The 19,869-nt window shown below is 36.6% G+C and overlaps 1 protein-coding gene across 13 annotated transcripts in view; it reads right to left on the bottom strand.

The window, feature by feature from the left end:
• Positions 1–19,869, bottom strand: part of TTC29 (tetratricopeptide repeat domain 29) — a 279,336-nt gene that overhangs the window by 81,420 nt on the left and 178,047 nt on the right. For all 13 annotated transcript variants that reach the window (XM_074588974.1, XM_074588976.1, XM_074588977.1 and 10 more), the window contains one exon: positions 1,776–1,988. In XM_074588974.1, coding sequence (XP_074445075.1) covers positions 1,776–1,988 — 213 coding nt within the window. The remainder of the gene's footprint in view (positions 1–1,775; positions 1,989–19,869) is intronic.

Below are 19,869 nucleotides of genomic sequence, written 5' to 3'. Positions count from 1 at the left end.
ATAACATTCAAACGCTATTCTAATATCCCCCAATTTTAAACCTATCTGCACATAGACAAAGCTTCATACAGCTGTTATCTAGAACAAGAAGGAAATCAAGAGTAGACAGCATAGATTTATGACAGGGAAATCATTCTTCATGAACCTGATAGCTTTCTGCGATAAGATGACTGGCTTGGTGGATGAAGGGAAAGCAGTGGATGTTGCTTCTCTCAATTTTAGTGAGGCTTCTAACACCGTCTCCCATAACATCTTTATTCACAGTGAGGTAGACTGAAAACTAGCTGAGCTGCCAGCCTTCAAAGGGTTGTAAGCAGCAGTAGGAAGTCCAGTGGGAGACCGGTCACTAATGGTGTGCTCAGGGATCAATACTGGCACCAATGCTGATTAACATCTTCATTAATGACCTGGACGGTGTGACCAAGCTCACCCTCAGCGTGTTCGCAGGCAATGCAAAACCGGGTAGGAATGGGTGATATACCAGGTAGGTGGTTGTGCTGCCAGGCAGAGGGACCTCGGCAGGCTGGAGAAATGGGCCAATGGCAGCCTTATGAAGCTCAGCAAAGGGAAGCACAAAGTCCTGCACGTGGGGACGGATAACCCCAGGCACCAGCCCAGGCTGTGGGCTGACTGGATGGAAAGGAGCTTGGCAGAGAAGGACCTGGGTTTCCTGGTGGACAACAAGTTGCCCACGAGACAGCGAGGCACACTCATGGCAAAGGTGACCAATGGGATCCTGGGCTGCATTAGGCGGAGCATTGTGAGCAGGTCAAGGGAGGTGATCCATCGCCTCTGCTCAGCACTGGTGAGGTCACCCCAGGGGTGCTGTGTCCCATTCTGGACTCCCCAGTACAAGAGAGAGAGAGGGACATAGTGGAGCGAGTCCAGCGAAGGGCTGCAGAGACGACTAAGGGACTGGGAGCATCTGTCCTGGGAGGAGAGGCTGAGGGAGCTGGGACTGTTCAGACCACAGAAGAGAAGGCTCAGGGGGGATTTCATCAATGTGCACAAATTTCTGATGGGAGGGTGTAAAGAAGAGGAGCCAGGCTCTTCTCAGTGATGCTCAGTGACAGGACAAGAGGCAATGGGCACAACTTGAAATTCCATCTGAACTCAACAAAATATTTCTGTATTGCGAGGGTGTTTGAGTAGTGGAAAACATCTTCCAGAATGGTTATGGAGTCTCCACTAGTGGAGACACTAAAAACTTGACTGGATGTAGTTCTAGGCAGCCTGCTCCAGCTGACTCTGATGAGCTCCAGAGGTCCCTCTTCTTACCTCAGTTATACTGCGATTCTGGAATTTTTCACTTTAGGTTTCAAAGTATAACAGAAGATACATACATACAGAAGAAGTTTTGTTTGCTTATGATAGAAAACTGGTTTTTGCAAGTACTAAATGACTGTGTAGAGTGAAAAGGTAGTGATACAGCAAATAATGTCACTGAAAAATTGCAAATCAGCAGTGACTCGCCAATCAAAATCAGTGAGCTGAGCTTCCATCAGTAACCTCACTTTATGATTATGGGAATAATAGTATGAAACAGTGAACCCGCAAGCTTGGGTTTTTTGGAGATAAAGCTTTCAGGAATCTAAAAGATTCTTTGTTGTCAGCAAGAAGGCATTTCTGCCTTAGTGAGATCTGGAAGTGTATTGATAGCATTTGTCTTTGAATTTCATAAGAAATAATTACCCAGTCAAACACTTGACAATTTCTACTTTACTCTTGGGAAAATCATCAAATAAAGAAATGTGAAAGTGTTATTTTCCACCTACCTTCTTTTGCCATTTTTAAAGCTTTTATTAGCGTTTTGATGGCTTGTTGGTGTTCTTTATTTTCTAGCATTTTGTCTGCTAGTAACGTATAAATTCTCCAGAGATGCTCACATGCCAGTGAATTGTAAGTACGGCCTGTATCATCCTTCCATGTCAAACCCACTGTTAGCTGATAAAATGCTTCATAATGCTCAGCAGCTTTCATGACATGACCTGAAAAACATCATTCATAATTACAATCAGCGTAATCAACAATATTTTTAAAGTTCTTAGTCTATAATAGTTTTCTCATTAGAAAGTAAGTTGCAGCCAATCATTTCACAGATTTTTCAAGAATCTTCAATATATAACTTAGAGATCACTAGAAAATGCTACCAAATCTCACAGCTATCAGTAATACTGTAATTTGAACTTGCATTTTAAATTAGCTTTCCTTTGTAGATTCACAATGTTGGGAAGTGTGATACCGAGGATGCAAAGTCAGATTTTTCTAGAAAATACACCTATTATAGATTCATTAACGTAGCCTTTGTAGACCTTATAGCAGCCTTCCAGTACCTAAAGGGGGCCTGCAGGAGATACAAGGAGGGACTCTTTATCAGGGAGTGTAATGATAGGACACGGGGTAACAGCCTCAAACTGAAAGAAGGGAGATTTAGATGACATCAGGAAGAAATTCTTTACTGTGAGAGTGGTGAGGCACTGGAACAGGTTGCCCAGAGAAGCTGTGGATGTCCCATCCCTGGAGGTGTTCAAGGCCAGGCTGGATGGGGCTTTGAGCAACCTGGTCTAGTGGGAGGTGTCCCTGCCCAGGGCAGGGGGGTTGGAACCAGATGATCTTTAAGGTCCCTTCCAACTCTAACCATTCTGTGATTCTGTGTGATTCTGTGATCTCATATTTCAAAATCACATCTATGAATAAGGAATCAATTTGAACTGTTCCTCAAGTTTCTTTTTCCATAATAAAAAGCTGTGCTGAAAGATTCCAAATGTGGAGAATAGAGGTAAAAAATTTGGGGTGGCAGTGGTGGGGGAATGGGAATATCTTTATTCAAATAAGCGATGAACAAAAAATTATTATGCAAAGTTTATTATTATTACAACTATTCAACATATATCAACAACTATTACTAGGCCAATTCTGGCGAGTTTATGTAGTAAATTTACTGGAAGAGCATTAACTACCAATAGATTAATTATTGAGCCTGAAGTAATACACTTTAAGGTCTTCAAATGTAAGTTACTCAAACATCTTTAAGGCAAAGGAAAGTTTGAAGATAAAGTTCAATTCATTTTAACATGGAAGTAGATCCTCTCTCCTCTCTACCTTCAGCTAGGGTTATCTCAGTGTATACACGCAATCCAGAAGATTTCTATGCATTCTGGACAAAACAGAAAAGCTTTTCCTTATACTTAATAGGCACAGAAAAACTAGTGGGAAGCAGGTACCAAAAAAAAAAAAAGTGCATTCTGGTCACAGTACCTTGTTTCAGAAAGAATATTCTATAACAGGAAGAACTGGGAATGTGACTCTTCCTTCATAAGTAAGCGTGCGTGTGTGTAATAAACCATAAACTAAGTTTGTTTAGATGTATTTGCAGTTTAACACCTTCTGAAACATGATTTATAAGGAACAATTACTGTTTTGCAGATCGTTTTTACGGTACTGCATTCAAATTATGAAAAGAACCAGGAAGGAGAAAAGGTGTTTCCCAAATGCAGGAAAGGAGGGAGAGAAGCTGAGAGAAGGACCTTTAAGCGTTCTGAGAGAAAACAAGGCTAGTTCCCAGGCCTCCAGCCAACCTAGAGGCAGCAGAACAGCTATGAAGAGCTTATTAACTTAATTTAGATTTGTCTTTTGCATACTTTATCCTTGTATAACCATGCTTTCAACTTTGCAATATAAAACTAACTCTAATCTTTATTAGAATTAAATGTTTTCATATTAAGCTTCACTGATCGTTAAAATGATTTCAACTAAACTTGGCAAGCACAAGAAACCTCTCTTTCAAAAACGCAACTAATTAAATGAGTTTCACAGACAAAGCATTTTAAGGCTCTACAACCTAGGATTCATGTAAGAGTCCCAGAGGACACAACACAAAGTGCTGAAGAGTGAAGTGTCAGGTGAAAGAGAAGACAACAAGCTTTATGCAGCTCCTCTCTAGCTAGGGACAGGTATCGGAGAGATGGCCCACAGCACTGGAAAAAAAAAAAAATCTTACTGTCAGAGTAGCTACCAGATCCTGTAAACAGACAGGAAAAGATCTATATGTACTTTCCAAAATATTACATACTTGACATCAGGCTGAACAAACAGCAGTGCAAAGTGAAATTATCATGACCAGTACAAGCTGTTTAATCTTTCACTGACAGTACATATATCAGGAAATAGAGATATAGACTTGCTAAACCCAGATGAAAACTTCCATCCATTCTAGAGGCCTCCAATTTGAACTTGGGTTTCTGCCTACCCAGTCCAGCTAACTTCTTAGGGAAAGTCCAACTCAGAAGTCAACAGAATTCCAGTTATCCAGGTTGCTAACTGCAGATTTAAGATATTAACTGAAGAAGCTGGTGTTGGCTTTGACACGAATGATAGAAAGTTGAGTTGAAATGTAATGTTAGTTGCCAGATCTGGCATTTTATCCAATTGGATGCTCATAAACACATACAAACTCCTCCTTGGAATTCTCCTCAAAGTTTATTAATCAACTGATTATCCTTCTGAAAGGGTATTGCCATACATTTAAATGATCTACTTTCACCACATGTGTAACATTCTTTAGAATAACAGAGTTTGATTCATGTGTAACTCAAAAACTTCTAGTGAGAATGGGAAGCAGCAAACAAAAGAACGGTATCACCTGGGTATGTAATCTGAGGCTGAACACATTATCTGAGTTTCTCCCAAGACTCTGTAACAATCTCTTAACGGGACACATCATTTAGGTAAATAATACATGTAACCTTCAGAACTAAACAATTGTTGAGATTGTTAGAACTATCAGGTATGGTAATTCTTACCCATGCTTCCTCACTTGCAGTATCCCCTGGAGAAAGTTTCTGTCAGACTAGAAATTGAACTCATATATTCCATGTACCCCATAGTTCTTAAGAGTTGACCTAACCATAAGAGCTGTGACCTGACATCCTTTTTGCCAGATCTCAGTGAAACCTCTTTAGAAACAATCCATCTACATCAAGCTTCAAAATACAACAGCAACATAATCTTTTTCGTAGTATTCAAATGGAACTAAATTAGACTTCACTGAACTACCAAGAAAGAATATGAAGTAAGAAGTAATACAATCTGCTCACAGAAATATCAAAAAGAAGATGCCAAGGAAAAATAAATAAAATACCTGCTGGTTTCCTAAAGGAGGGAGAGATGTAATCCCTGACCTGGAAGCCCTTACATGGCTGGGAATTTGCCTATTGAAGACTTTCAAGTAATGTTGGCTATTTGAAGACCTCTCAAATTCATGGAAGGTAAAAGTGTTTTAGACTTTGAAATTCATTTTTCCATCAAAATAATCTGAAATCCCTTGTTCTCATTAGCAAATGACATATCAGCCTATTTCTTTAATCCATAATGTTTATGTGAACCTCAAACGTTGTAGGAAAATAATGTTTACAGGGGTGGCAAGTTTATTCACTGTCATGAGTCAGTTCAGTTGGAATTGATCTGGCCAGTGCATTCCAATTTTTAAACATTGAACTACTGCAACTGTTAGGCACAGGTATTGGTAGATGCTGTCTGAAAATCTTGAAAAGCATTAAGAGAAAGTTATAAACTAATTACAGAACATTTCTGAGTAAGCATATTTTTATCTCACCTAAGCAGCGACAAGGCAGAGTTTTAAATTAGTTTTATCATCAACTGAAAGATAAGAAGGAAAAAAAGAAGGAAAAAAAAAAGAAAAGAGAAAAAGAAAGCAAAATGAGAGGAAAAACAATGAGTAGCAAAATCACTTAGAATAGTTTGTAGAAACGCATCTTTTATATCTCTAGCAATTCAAAGAGAAAATCCAGAAGGTGTTTCTAGGAAATCTATACTTGAAAAATCTATTTGGAAAATGTTACACAAAGCTGTATAGCCATTTTCAGTTGGCAACATTAACAGCAATTGCATATTTCTTTCCCGCTGCCATGCAGAAATTAGCCCAGTGTATATTAAGTGGAGTTTGAGAATCTCTGGTATCTCTTCCCTGGTTATAAAGGAATCAAAAAACAGCAACGTAACTATTACGACATATAAACAACCACTACTAAAACATTATAGCTTAATGAAGCCCAGGGCATAACAAAAGAAACCTTATCAGCAAGAGTTTAATCTTAAATATGGGAGGCAAACATTACCCCAATATAATTTTAGGAGTAAAGAATCAGTTTTAAACAATTATATAAGACACTGCTCTGCCCCTAACAGTATCAAATATTAGAAATTACTTATTTTCATGGGAACTACATACATACGCACAAAGATTTGTGCTACAGCTTTCACTGAGTTGCTTAAAGTCAAAAAAATAAATCTATTCATTCAAGCAAAAGAATTCGATGTAATTTTGTAAATACTGAAAAGAAACGTTCTTACATTGTCTAAAACTTCCTTTATAATTTCCTTTCCTAAGACCCACTCCGAAAGCATACATTTGTTATATCAAAATAGATATCAAGCCAAAAGGGGTATATATGGAGACTACTATTTTGCCCTTTTTTTTTTTTTAAGTAGAAAGATTGACTAGATATTAACACAAATGGGTTTAAATGTGAAGCTGCCATAAAAGCAGGCACATAAATGTAATTCTCCCAGCCGCTATTTTGATGCACATTTTTGATTCCATGAATATTTTATGAAATGGCCCAAACTAAAGCCATATAACATTCCTGCATTACTGATGCTTGCGCCCGTAAGCTACAAACATTAGAGGCATGATTGAGTGCATTAAAATGAACTCATTCAGCAGTGCATTGATTACTTGAAGGAGACAAAAAAAAAAGAAGTTACTCCCACTTAAGAAAACAGCACACAAATCTGAAGTTTTCAATACCGAAATTAAGGATAGCAAATTTGAATAATGTGGTATTTAACAAATAAAGGCAGTGCAAAACTATCTAGAATTCTCTATATACAGACATGACATTAATTAGGTGAGATGTTAATTAGGTCCACAGATTGCTTCCAGTAGTATACAGGTAATTTAAAATGTCACAATCTGCAAAATGCAGTGACTGACCTGTTCTAGCTCCATGCCTCAGCAATACTGAGAGCACCTAATGATTTCCTTTTCTATCAGCTCATACATTTACCAATGAAAACAATGCCACAGAAACAATTGCACCAACCAAAAAGTGACAGGTCTGTTAGGTATATTACTTCAGCAGTACTAGTACAAGCAGAAAGCACATTTAATTCTAAATTGTAAACAGTTATTGAGGACTTTAGAAAATATTCCACTTTAGCTTAAAACAACAACCTAAAGGAACAGTAAAGCTTTATGTATATTACAGTATATTTTAATTTAGAACTAGGATATCTTTTGTTATTTCACTGTGCAACATGAACACAAAAATCTCTTGAAGCAAGAGTTAATGGTAGCAAAAAAAAGAAAATTGTTAATACTATTTTAAAAGATACAGGCTTACATTTCAGTTTAACTGCTTGAACTATTTGTATTATTTTTAGCTTCCTATATGTTCAATTATGATAATCATGGTAGAACTATTCACGCTGAAATAGTTAAGAATCTGTCACAGTTTCCAATGTGTGTCACTATCTACAGAGGTTGTTATAAGTCTTTAACAGAGCTGTGTTGGGAGGTGGAACAAAAAGCTCACAAGAATCATAAAACAAGGTTCTCATTCAGCAAATATTTGAACCACCCTGGACTCCTGAGGTAAAATGAATTGTACAGAATCACATCACTGTGACTGATCTCAGATGCAAGAACCTGAGTTTACGTGCCGTCTGCAAAAGCAAGACAAATATTGTGGAAGAGATTTAAGATAAAACCATAACTCTACAAGATTCCTCTAAACCACAACCAATCATCAGACAACAATCAAGACAAGTATTTTTAAGTTAAAGGATAAAGAAGTTACTTTCACTCACTCTACAAGAGCTGACAACATTTTTCATAAAGACTCCACCAGGAGTTTTAGCAAAATGACATAAAAAGTTCACAAGAATATTGTAATGAACATGCCAGCTCATCATAGGGTATTCTGACAATTTCCCGATTTGACAATACACCAGTAGATCTCTCCCTAGAGCCTAAGCTGCTCGAGGTCAACCGAAAGCATGCCTCAGCGGTAGAAGGCTTCCGGACATAAAGGAGAAAGATGGAGATAAAAAGGAAAGTTGAGCATCACACAACCTGAGATATGGCATTGGTGGACTGAAATTGCAGTGCAAAAAGATGGCATTTTACATTCCCTTGTCTAGGTCAAGAACTGCTAGGCTAATCCTTGGTATTGCAGTTTAGAGAATGATATATTATTTCTGCTGACATTAGTTAATCAAGTATCTGTTCTTCAAAAAGAAAGACATAACCGTAGGAATCCAGTAAGCATTAGATCATACGTAGTCTCGTCCTCCTAGGACCTAAATTACTTGCCTTAAAGCTCAAATACTCAAAATATACTTATACAAACCTAGAGGGCAGTGCATGTTTTAGCACCCACAGTTGGACCGTTCACAGTCTGTTACAGTGCATCATTAACACATTATGATAATAAAAACGCTCTAGAAGATGCTGCTTAATGGGTTCTTTGAAAGACACCCCACAAGCTAGGGATAATACTAGTTTCTCTGGTTGCTTGCCTGTCTGCTCCCTAATCCCTTCCCCTGCAGCTGCCAACACTTCTGAACAGCAAAGGAGGAAGGGTTTCTCATAGGCAGCTGAAATGACAGCTGCTTTGGGGATAGCTTACTGTGGACCAGCAAGAGGGAAAAAACCCTGTAATTAACTGAAGAGCACATTACCAGAAGAGGATCTACTTTGAAAAAAACTTCTTGTTCTTACAAGAAAGCACCAAGAATAAGTACAGGAGGAACAGGCACTGTTGTAGAGGAGACTGGAACAAATATCTTCCTCTTGCCTTTCTTCCAGCTACTGCAGCAGCCCCTGTACCCTGAAAATTCTGGGTTAGCTCCACGCCTTCTTAACTTGCTTCAGGCTCTACAGAGAAAATCTGAGAGATCTTATAAGAGACACACACCTACTCTAAATCGATTGCAACTACTCAGAGTAGCTCTACAAAGAGCATCTGGTGTCACTTAAACATGATTTTCCCAAAACTATATGCACGCAGACCTCACATATACTTTACAAAGAGTGGTACAAAACACAATGTATGGACATATAATTAATTAAAGAGTGATTTCCTACTAAGTGTAACCCATAATTCTGAAACTTACAAACTTACCTGTAATTACTGTCTTGCTACCTGAACTACATTGTATCACCAATTTTTCCCTTTGCTTTATGCTTAACTGTGGAAAAAAATGTTCATATTTCAGGCCTTTTCACAGTAGTTTAGGTCTGAGGTAGCATCTAGAATTTCTGAAGGCTCTGCAATACTGTAATTGTACAAACTGGTTTAGCACCCTTTGGCCCACATGCAAAATAGAATAAAAAAATGTACTTTTCCTAGATCAGCGTCCAACTTCACAGAAAAAGCCTGACAACTGAACAGGTCCCATAAGAAAATGGCACTAACTTGTCTGTCCTACATTCATATTCAAATGAACTAACACAGAAAATTTTGGCTTACAATTAAAATTCCATTATCTTTCTAGGTTAACATATTTTATGAAAGCAACCCTTGTCAGATGCCTTCTTCTGATTTGTTTGATTATATATAAACCAATACTTTTTGATACACGTCAATTTTAATCTCGAGGAGAGCATTGCAAACAATGTCAAACAGTAGCTGAATGACAACACACTCATTTTAAAGAGACTGGAATTCTTGCTTCACGGTAACATTCAAACCTTCTTCTTTCATGTTTGTAAAGCATCAAAGGGCTTTCTATATGCAAAGGCTACCTAAGATGCAAAATGTATTCAGGAAGCTCACAATGTAAGGCTCCAGGCTCTGAATAAGAGCAGGCCCACGCTCAGTGGGATGCTCACACTTCAGGTTTCACAAACATTGCAGTGTTTACAGGCAGATATCCAAATGCAGAGAGGGGAGGGAGGTGAAAATGCACCGATGAATAGTGCAGAATGGCACATGCTTTGCAGTTCTGTTTTTCACGGCTTGAGGGGTTTTTTTAGCTCAATAGAACCAAATGAAGACATGCTATATTATTATTTCATCTCAAAGAGTAATACTATCATTATATCTTTTAAATACAGAAAGTGACACTGAAGCAGATTAGCAAAAAAAAAGTAATTTAGTGAAACTAACTCACATCAAATGCTGGCCTCAGTTTAAATAATTTTTTTGTAGTTATTACATTTTATTCAGACTCTACCCCATTCCCCTTACTTTTCACAGCTTCCAACGATAAATTTAGTATCAGGTGCAATGCTCCAGCACTGTCTGTTGTACAGATAATCTACTTCAGAAGAATGCTTCAAGTAGCAGGTTGGACTAACGACCTGCTGAGGTCCCTTCCAACTTGAATTATCCTATGATCCTCAGAAGAGCAAGAAATATTTTTATTAGTAGCTTCATAATATTTGTTTTACCTATGACTTCCACACATTATTGATAATGGCTGAGGCCATGCAACCCCATCAGCTCTCAGTCCCACTGAGAGGGCACCTCTGGAAACAGTACCTCCTTTATCAATTACTAAAAGGAAACACTGCCTCCAGGAAAGTTTATGATGACAACTGCCGGTTCAGCTGAAGCAGTCCAAGACCTTACAAAGCTTTGAATCAAAAAAAAAAAACCTGTTAGTGAGCAGGCAGCTTTGAATGAAGCTTCTTCTCAGTACTACTCATTAAGCAGTAAATAATTAAAATACTCAGAAAGAGACAGGTAAAATACAAGCAGCAATGTCAGTAATAGACATGAAAGAGAAGTGAGGGAAAAAGAATTTAAAAAAGCAAAGAAATAATTCATTTGAAGTTTTAATAAAGTTTCATTTGCAGTCTTGTTTAAAGATATATCAGACTTTAGGGATGTAACCTAATTACATTTTTATTCTAAGTTCTATTCAAAGACCTTGGACTTTGAATCTTTAACACAGATCAAACATAGTGTAATTTACTCATGGCTATCAATACTTTAAGAAGATCTCTTCATTAAATGTCATAATCTTATGAACACGCACATAAAGCAAACAGAGCAACATTTGATACCAAAAACATTAAGAAAGAATACAATTCTTACAGTTTGTATACAATCAATTCACTTGAGTGCTACACGTTATATTCAAGTGTACATGAAATGTTTTGTTTAAGTATTTCTGATACAATACCTTTCATAGTTCAGTGTAAACAGCAGCAATACCTTTTCAGTAATTTTACAATGCATTTGAAAGTGAACTTTACAATCATCAAAAACCTAAGAACAGAAACTAATTTAAGATTTTTTTTTCCCCCTCCGCATAGGTCAAAAACTTTTAAGGAAAATGCAAGTTTTCCTTGAAAATTTGTTTTAGAACAAAATTTAGAATTAGCACTATTGCATTGCCATGAATACTTTGAAGAGCTTCTCCTTATAACAGAACTGAAAGATTTTCCATTTGAAGAATTAGGCTAGAAAAGTGGCGGTGAAGGGATTAAGGAGGTTTTTGGCAAGCCTGCTTACTTTTTCCTAGTGTAAAGAATATTATTACTTCCATGTGCTTAATAATAAACCTTGATTTAAATAAACTGTAGGAAAAGCATGAAGAAAGTTTTTCATTTTCACAGTATTTATTTTCAGAAGTGAAAATAAGAGCCCTGCAGAATTCTCCCCGAGTTCTTTTATTCAAAACATCTTCATTGCCTACCAACATCTTTTAAAAAGTAAGAATAAAAAATTATTATACGAAGAATATTTTTCATGAACCTAACAGGTCCTTTTTGCTTTCATGTTGCATGCTCAGAAGCTTCTTTCAGAATTTCTTAAGAGTATACTAATTTGAGCTGAAAAACATACCTAATTTCTATAACATCAGTTCAAAACAGTACCTGATAGTTCAATAGTGGTAACAACCCTGTAATAATAAGGTGTAATTTATTGGAGAATCTCATTCTGCACTTGCATGAGGATGAGCTCAATTATTTAATAAACCTTTTAAATCTGTCCTCCCCAAGAATCTATCTGGCTTTATGGCTGCTTCTGTCTGCCACTGACTGACAGAGAAAAGCATCGTGCCTGAAGATTTTATCTCCTAACAATTTGCTGCTTAAACTTTTTAAACTATGCTTTACAATCAAGTTTTCCCCAGCTAACTTATGTATTCAATTCTTAAGCAATCACAGAAACCCCAATATAACTGCTTTGTGAAATAGTGTAACTGCAGAATAACAAGAGTTAGCCCAATGACTCCATCAATGACCAGAGTGTTTTAAATGGTCAAACTGGATATGCAGAATTGCATGTCCCATTAAGGAAAGGCTTCTTTCTGTCTCTAAAGTCCCTGATGTGGAAGCTCTTTTTAAGTATAGGTCTCTGGCATGACCTTAAAGACAAAATTTAGCAACAGGTGTATGGAGACAAAGATATAGAATTTGGAGACACATAAGTAAGTTTTCAGGTCTGACCTATTCCTACACTCCTTTTTCTGAAAGAGTTGTTTGGAATAAATAACCACAGCTAGGTATAAGTCTTAGAAGTTCACAATCTGGGATACACAGTGGGGGATATCATGATAAATCAATGATATTTGGTCACTACTAGATACCGTCTGTTACATAAAGCAAAATTAAAATAATCATATGAAACACACTACATGTTTATTCCAAATGATGAACTGTACAAAAAGATATTTTTAGGTTAGTCTCCAAAGGAAACAAGCCTATGTGATCATCCTGTTCCCCCAGCTACTTTTGGAGTGAACTTCAACCAAATTTGGTGAGAAGTGGCAAGAAGTCCATAGGACAATAAGTTCTCACCACTTTTAAGAATGTTAGTAGCTTGAGAATAGGCATTGATCAAAGCTCCAAACAGACAGAAAGACAGGCAGAATGCAGTACGTATTCTAGAGGGCAGCATGCTGCTCAGCCAGCCAGCAACTACGCACTGACCAGTCAGCAGCACGTTCACATATAGCTTTCAATTTATCACAGCACACACTGAACCTCACCAAGCACAAGTCTTATAGACGCATACAGGAAATGGTATTGTATAAACCCAGAACAAAACAGTGGGTCCTGCCTCAAAGGATACATATCCTCTAAATCTCTAGAACTGCAGCTCCCCTTTAGATCACTGCCATATTTTGACTGGCACTCAGGCTTCCTATGAAAAACAATTACATAGGCATTTATGTCTTTAATTGTCTTTTCTCTTTTTGGCACACACTACGAAAAATCCCATTATAAAAATAAAGAGAAAGGAAATTATGAGGCTCACCTTTTATAAAAAAAAATAATCAGAAACTTATCTGGGTATCATTTTAAACCAAAAGAAGTTGCTTACAAAAGAAATCTCTAATACAGACACAAGGATGGATGAAACCAGAAAGGTAGGTATTAGCTAGTAATTTGAGTTGCTTTTGCTCCTGAAGGAGAAATGGGATCCAGTTTAGGTTGCTTTCTTCCAGTGTCTGACCTGCGCTTGTGAATACAACAATATGGAGACCTCTAGATGCCTTGTGTTAAAAACGTAACATTAAATAGGCAGGTTGGATAGTTCAAATGCAGCAATACTGTTATCAGTAACAGTTCTGCACTCTACAGGTAGTAGGGAACAAATTTATCACTCTTCACAAATGTCCCACTGGTTTGTTTTATTTACCAGCTGTTTCTAATTTTTCAATTGGATTGTAAAGCAGCACTTTTCATTTCTACATTATACAGCACAATGAGAATTTCCCATTTAGGCAGACTTGGCAGACTTGCAACACAGATAACAATATAAAGTTTGTTAATGTAGAAGGTGTATGTGGGCCATCCATCCAATAGGTGAATGTTATTCTGGTTATACTTAGGAATCTCCTAGCAAAAGACACTGCATATTTATGTAATTTCGCAAAATGTGCACACACAAAAGCATAGGAAATTTCATAAGCAATTTTAACTTTTGCCTTTCTAAACCTTTTTAGTACTTCATTTTGCAATATTAACATTCTCTTTTTTTATATCTGAATATAAATTATTTCTGCCGGAAGGCAAACCAATTCTGGAAATTCTGCTTAAACGTGCATATTTCCTCTGCATAGATACTCAAGAATGTATGCTGAGTTTCCCTCAATTATTTATACATTACAGCTTTTAATTGAAAAACACTTGCCATAAACAGTTCAAAATACAAAAATCACCAATTTCTTAGCAATGGATTAAATAGGAGCTGCTAAGAACAAGAACATAATCAGTTTAGACCTTATATGTTCCAGAACAAAAAGATGATATTGTGAACTGCCTTTAAGTTTTTGCTTACCAAATGGATCTAGTAATTAATAATTAAGCTTCAGAAGCTTGAATCAAATGCCCATCAGACTCAATAGGAATCTTTCCACCAACTTCTATATTGCCTTGATATAAAACTTTAATTTCAACGGTATGGTAAAACAATAAGTATAATCCTACTTCTCGGTCTTAATCCAGGTTTTCAAAATCTGTAAGAACTCTATAGGTTTTTTTTCCCCAACAAATTAATTAAATTTATTTACAACTCCCTTGTGTTCAGTAGGCCTTTCATCCAGAAAAGTCTACATCAAGTTCTAAGATATGAAATACTGTATTTTATCCATGATTACGGATAGAATAATTATACCTTTCTCACAAATTAGGTCCAATTTACTAATATTTTTGCAGTAGGTGCAGAGGGATCAGAAGTGATCAACTCTGGGATAACGTTGCTCTGACTGAAAAGCAACAGGTGTTTAACATTGCTTATAATCAAGGCAGAACAAGATTAAGACTGAGTGCTTAAAAACCCTCCACTAATTTGCAGAATACAGCAGACTTTTTGAAAGGTCTAAGTTTATTTTAGAAAGAACTAAGGTGACCTTGATCAGGAATTCTTTAAGACTTGCAATCTAAAAAACACACAAAGACACACAAACTTGAGTTTATGGATTAGCTGCATGTTATAGGAATCAGCACTGCCATATCTAACATGGATATTTGCTTTGCATTCTGTTCCTTTCTCTTACTAGTTCTGCCTGCCTTTAGTTTTTCCGGTCTGTAAGCATTTCAGAAAAAGTATTACCTCCACTTTTGTCGATCTTTACGTGCTAGCAGAATATAAATCTGATGACTAATTCAAAGTCACCACTGCATAGAGATTAATGGCATAATTTTCATACACCTCACAAATGTCATACCAGGGGATATGCAGTTTCTGACATGCACTGATTTACATTTGGAATTTGTTGTGCAAGTTTTATTCATTGGACTCTACCGTGAGACTTATATGCTTTCTCAAAACTAGTTATTTAAACGTATCCAGAATGTTTCCAAGCACTGCAACCAACAAGTATGGAAACATGTGTTTAACATAGTAAACTCTGTTATCCTTCAGAACAGCGCAGCTGCTTGCAAACTGCCTGTTAGGAAAAGTCCCTGCAACACTCCTAATTAGCAAACTGTGCCCATGAATAATTGCAGGGCAAGAAAGTCCAAATTAGCACAAGCCAAAAGCATGTGCAGTATTATTACCACCATTTTAGCACTAACCTGTTCTCCAATGCACATGGACATCCCCGTGCACCCCTTAATTTACTCATGTGGGAAAGCAACCATGGCCTGTGAATGTCTACCTTTGCTGCTAACATCCAAAAGGTAAGCTTTGAGATACTTGCACCGTTCAAGGGTGGGAGGACAGATATTTGTAGTAAGATTGTAGCGATGATGCTTTCGTTGTTTCCTCCAGAGTTCTCCATCTCACTCTTCCTGCTCCACTGTCCCCCACACAATGGGCCACTAACCTATCTTTTTGTAAGGTTGTGCCTTAAGGAAAGAACAGTCATGCATCTGTGTTAGAAAAACACCATCAAATATGTTAATTAGTCATCTTTAAGATTCTCTCACAAATGCAGAATTGCTTGACACTAAGATTGAAAGGTTGGTATCTGAAGTACTGGCTTTAAAGCACAGGCTATATTTGAGTGTGTGTGTACATATATATACGTTTGTATATAGATGCATATGTATATACACACACCTGTATTCCTTGCAATGGCCTTGATGGCTGCTCTTAGAACAGGTACACTTTCAGATATCTGGTTTTATTATGCTTTTGAATAATATAGAAATATATTGTACCTAATTTTCTTATTACCTACTTGAAGCAAATAGCTCCTACACATACAAATTCCTTGTTTCCCCTGTACCATTTTTGTTACTGACATAAGTTATCTGAAACTTTGGAATGTATATAGTTAAGGTCTACATCATTTCATGCATGATAGATGTTAACCATTTAATACAAAACAGAAAGCACTCAAATATTGTTATGATAAGTGCTAGCAGTGTAAGAGCTTACACAAACTAGCACTAGCCATTATGCTTATTGGTACACTCACCGTGCTTCTTCTGCAAGATACAACAGTGTAAGTCTGAAGTTCACAATTAACTTCAGCAGAATTCACACTAATATAATAGAACTATCACAGACTATGATAGTCGTCTTAGTCTCTGATATGCAGAGAAATGCACACATTTATAATGATTGACATTATTCCTGTGCTTTGAATGTGTTTTTAGAAGCAAAAATATTTTTTAAATTACTTTTTCTTAACTGAGATTCCATCACAATGCCTGTGCTCACTTGGATGACAAGTAACACTGGGTTTAATGCGAGAAAAAAATATTAAAATATGACACTGCTTTTTCACTGTGTACAAAGTGACATCGACATGTTTAATAGCTATATGAGAAAATGGCTAGTAACCAAACTAATAAAACGATTTAATATCAGCCCCTTCAGGAAAGACAAACTATGGAGTGAGTACAGCCAAATGAACAGGAACATAACCTGAACACTCTTACAATAATCAATGAGTAACATGTCATTTGGGTAACTTGCAAACAGAGACCTTATTTTACAAGCAGAGTTTTTTTAAAGAGGTGGTTAAAAATCTCATTCTGCAAAGAACTGCAACTAAAATCATGCCTGCTCCAAGTAGAATGTTCCATTTGTGTCTGTAGCAGGCTACTCTGTTATTTTTGTTTTCTTTCCCTTATGTACTGACAAGCACTATGTACTGACAGACACTAATCGCCTGCATCCAAATATCATGACTGAAGTCTACACTGCCAACACCGCAAATATTTAGCTTTGAAGATTAACAATGATTGGATTATATCCAGCCTTTAGGACAGGGACCAGGCTGAAAGTCAAAGAACTTTAAATTTGATTACACAAAAATTACCCAGCAAATGTATTGATTTGCTTCCAAGGCAAACAACGATCTTTACAAGTATATGTTCAACTTTATACTCCCAAGCAATCGGTCCTAAGCATATAAATAGAAAGCATCCGTGCACAAGTAATCAAAAATACACTATCGGGTGAGAGAACTGAAAAGAACTGGCACAAGATATTTACATCTAAAAGGATACACACGAGTGTCTGTAAGGCTAAATTCTTCTTGTAAATTCTCCTGTCTTCCTGGCTACACTATTAATCAATGCAGTTAATATAGATGTGATTATTTAAATCAAATGAAAGTATAATGTGTCAGGCATGATTACACATCCCTGTATTTATATAGGTACACATACATATTCCTATATATATTAATGCACACATACATATCTATAAATGTGTACCTACTCCTGCATATATGTATACATCCCCATACGAAGTGGGCATCTGACTCACTCAGTCCACAAACAAATTATATTACAGCATTATAAATAACTGAACAGAAAAAGACCATTTAATTTCAAGCCATATTTGTCAGCACGTTTAGAATTTTACTTAAAACATCATTAATACTCATACAATGCCAACTAAACATCTGATCTTACACGTTTTGTGCAATCAGAACTTGTGATTTAATTTTTCACCTGCTGAAAATAAAAAGTGCATGGAATACATTTGCTGCCTTTTTCTCAGCGGTTTCTCAAAGCAAATCCTACACTTACTCTCTCAGCTTCTTAATTTTTCCACCTCTCTCTATGGAAATAAAATATTTGAAAAAGATAGACCCTACAGATTCAGTAGAGCTTTACCCTGGGCAGTGAAAATACACCTTGCTTTATATCTCCTTACCAATATTAATAAGAAGCCTCTCTTATAGAGGTTTCTAATATTTTACTGCAAGAAAATGAAATTTCCCCTCCTCAGAGCATCTCAAAGTGTATTTCGTAACTTTACTTATGTGCTTTTGTAATGGGCTTAAAGACACTTAAGTATTCAACAACTTCTGCTTAACACATCATAAAAGTAGGAACTGTTAAAATTGCTTTTAGGCAGTGGTTCAATAACAGCAGAGAATCACACTCAGTACGAGCCTTTGAAGCTACAAATAGATAGGGATGCTCGCTTTTAGGCACCTTCTTATAGTTTTATTTTTTAGTAACTGAAGGACGAGGTTAAGGCTGCAAAAAATCATTTTATTCTGTTGAGCATCAGACAGATAACCTAATTAAGCATTTTTCACTCTAAATGAAAGTTACTTGCTTGTGACTGGCTGGGCTTTAAGCAAGTGCTATCTTATTTACTGGGAAACTGGACTTAGCTTAACTTTAGTTCCTGGAAAAATACTGGAATAAACAGTCAGACACATTATTCCTAAGCATTTAGAGAAAACATGAAAATATTACAGCCAACACTAATACATCAAGAGTGAATATCATTAACCAATCTTCTATTTAAGTTAGTAAGTTATTTCTCACTGTCATATAACTGTCTTGTAAAGCATTGGGGAAGCACAGTTCACCTGCAACTACTGTTAATTAAGTTCAAATTGGTTAGGAAGTCCTATATAGACATTGGTTTTCAGTAGTTCACTGACAGTATGGAAAAAGGTACTCAGTGAGGTTCCACAGATGCCTGTCACAGGTCCGGCTTACTACTTAGTATTGTCATTAAGGATCTGAATTACAGGATAGAAAAAGGCTTTTAAAATGTTCAAATGATACCAAATTAGGAAGAAGAGAAAGCATGTTGAAGGACAGCTTCAGAATTCAAAACAACCTTGACAATTTCTAGTAAGTGCCACAAAACACAGGATGCTACTCAGTGCAAAGAGAAAGCAACATATTGCATTAGGCAGAACTAACTGGTGATCCCAGAATGGGGAACAGAATAGCTAGTTAACAGTTTTTCAGAAAAGAATTTAGAGATTACCGAAGACCATGAACTAAATATGAGTACGGAATTTATGGTGGAAAAAAAAAAGTAGATGTTCTACCTGAAAACACAAATAAAAATACAACTTGTAAGAAAAGTAATCCTTCCATTTTATTGATCATTGTGATGAAGTCAAGTTTAGGCAAGAAAGATATGACAACAGTTCAGAGGAAAACAGCGTGAATGTCCAGCAGTCTAGAAAAATATGAGGAAATAGTGAAAAAGGTGTGATATTTCAGCTTTAAAAAAACATGGGGAAAACCAGGACAATAACCTTTCAATTAAAAAAAAAACACCACAAAAAAAAAAACCAGCTGCTGGTTTTATGACCAGATTTTTGCTGGGAAATTAGGTCATCTTTCAAAACACATCGATTCTGTCACACATTTACTGGAATTACACTATTTCCACAAAATATTTCAATTTCTGTGAATCTTCTTTTTTTTCTGAGAGGAGCCATTCTATTTGAGAAACCAGCCACAAGCTGAGCTCAAAATTGGAATGGTTTCAACCCACAAAGTCAAACTTAAAACCAAAAACATAACGACTATTCGAATCGCACATATTTGAAGCAATGCTTAGGCATCCAGCATGCTTGGGAATTAGAACCGGAAGATAGGTTTTATTCAGTTACTTGAGGCTCACTCATTGCTTGTCTTCCCAAAACATGAAAGGATTT

Source organism: Larus michahellis, chromosome 5 (genome assembly GCF_964199755.1).
Source record: "Larus michahellis chromosome 5, bLarMic1.1, whole genome shotgun sequence".
NCBI lineage: Eukaryota > Metazoa > Chordata > Aves > Charadriiformes > Laridae > Larus > Larus michahellis.
This window is presented reverse-complemented; position numbering and strand designations above follow the sequence as displayed.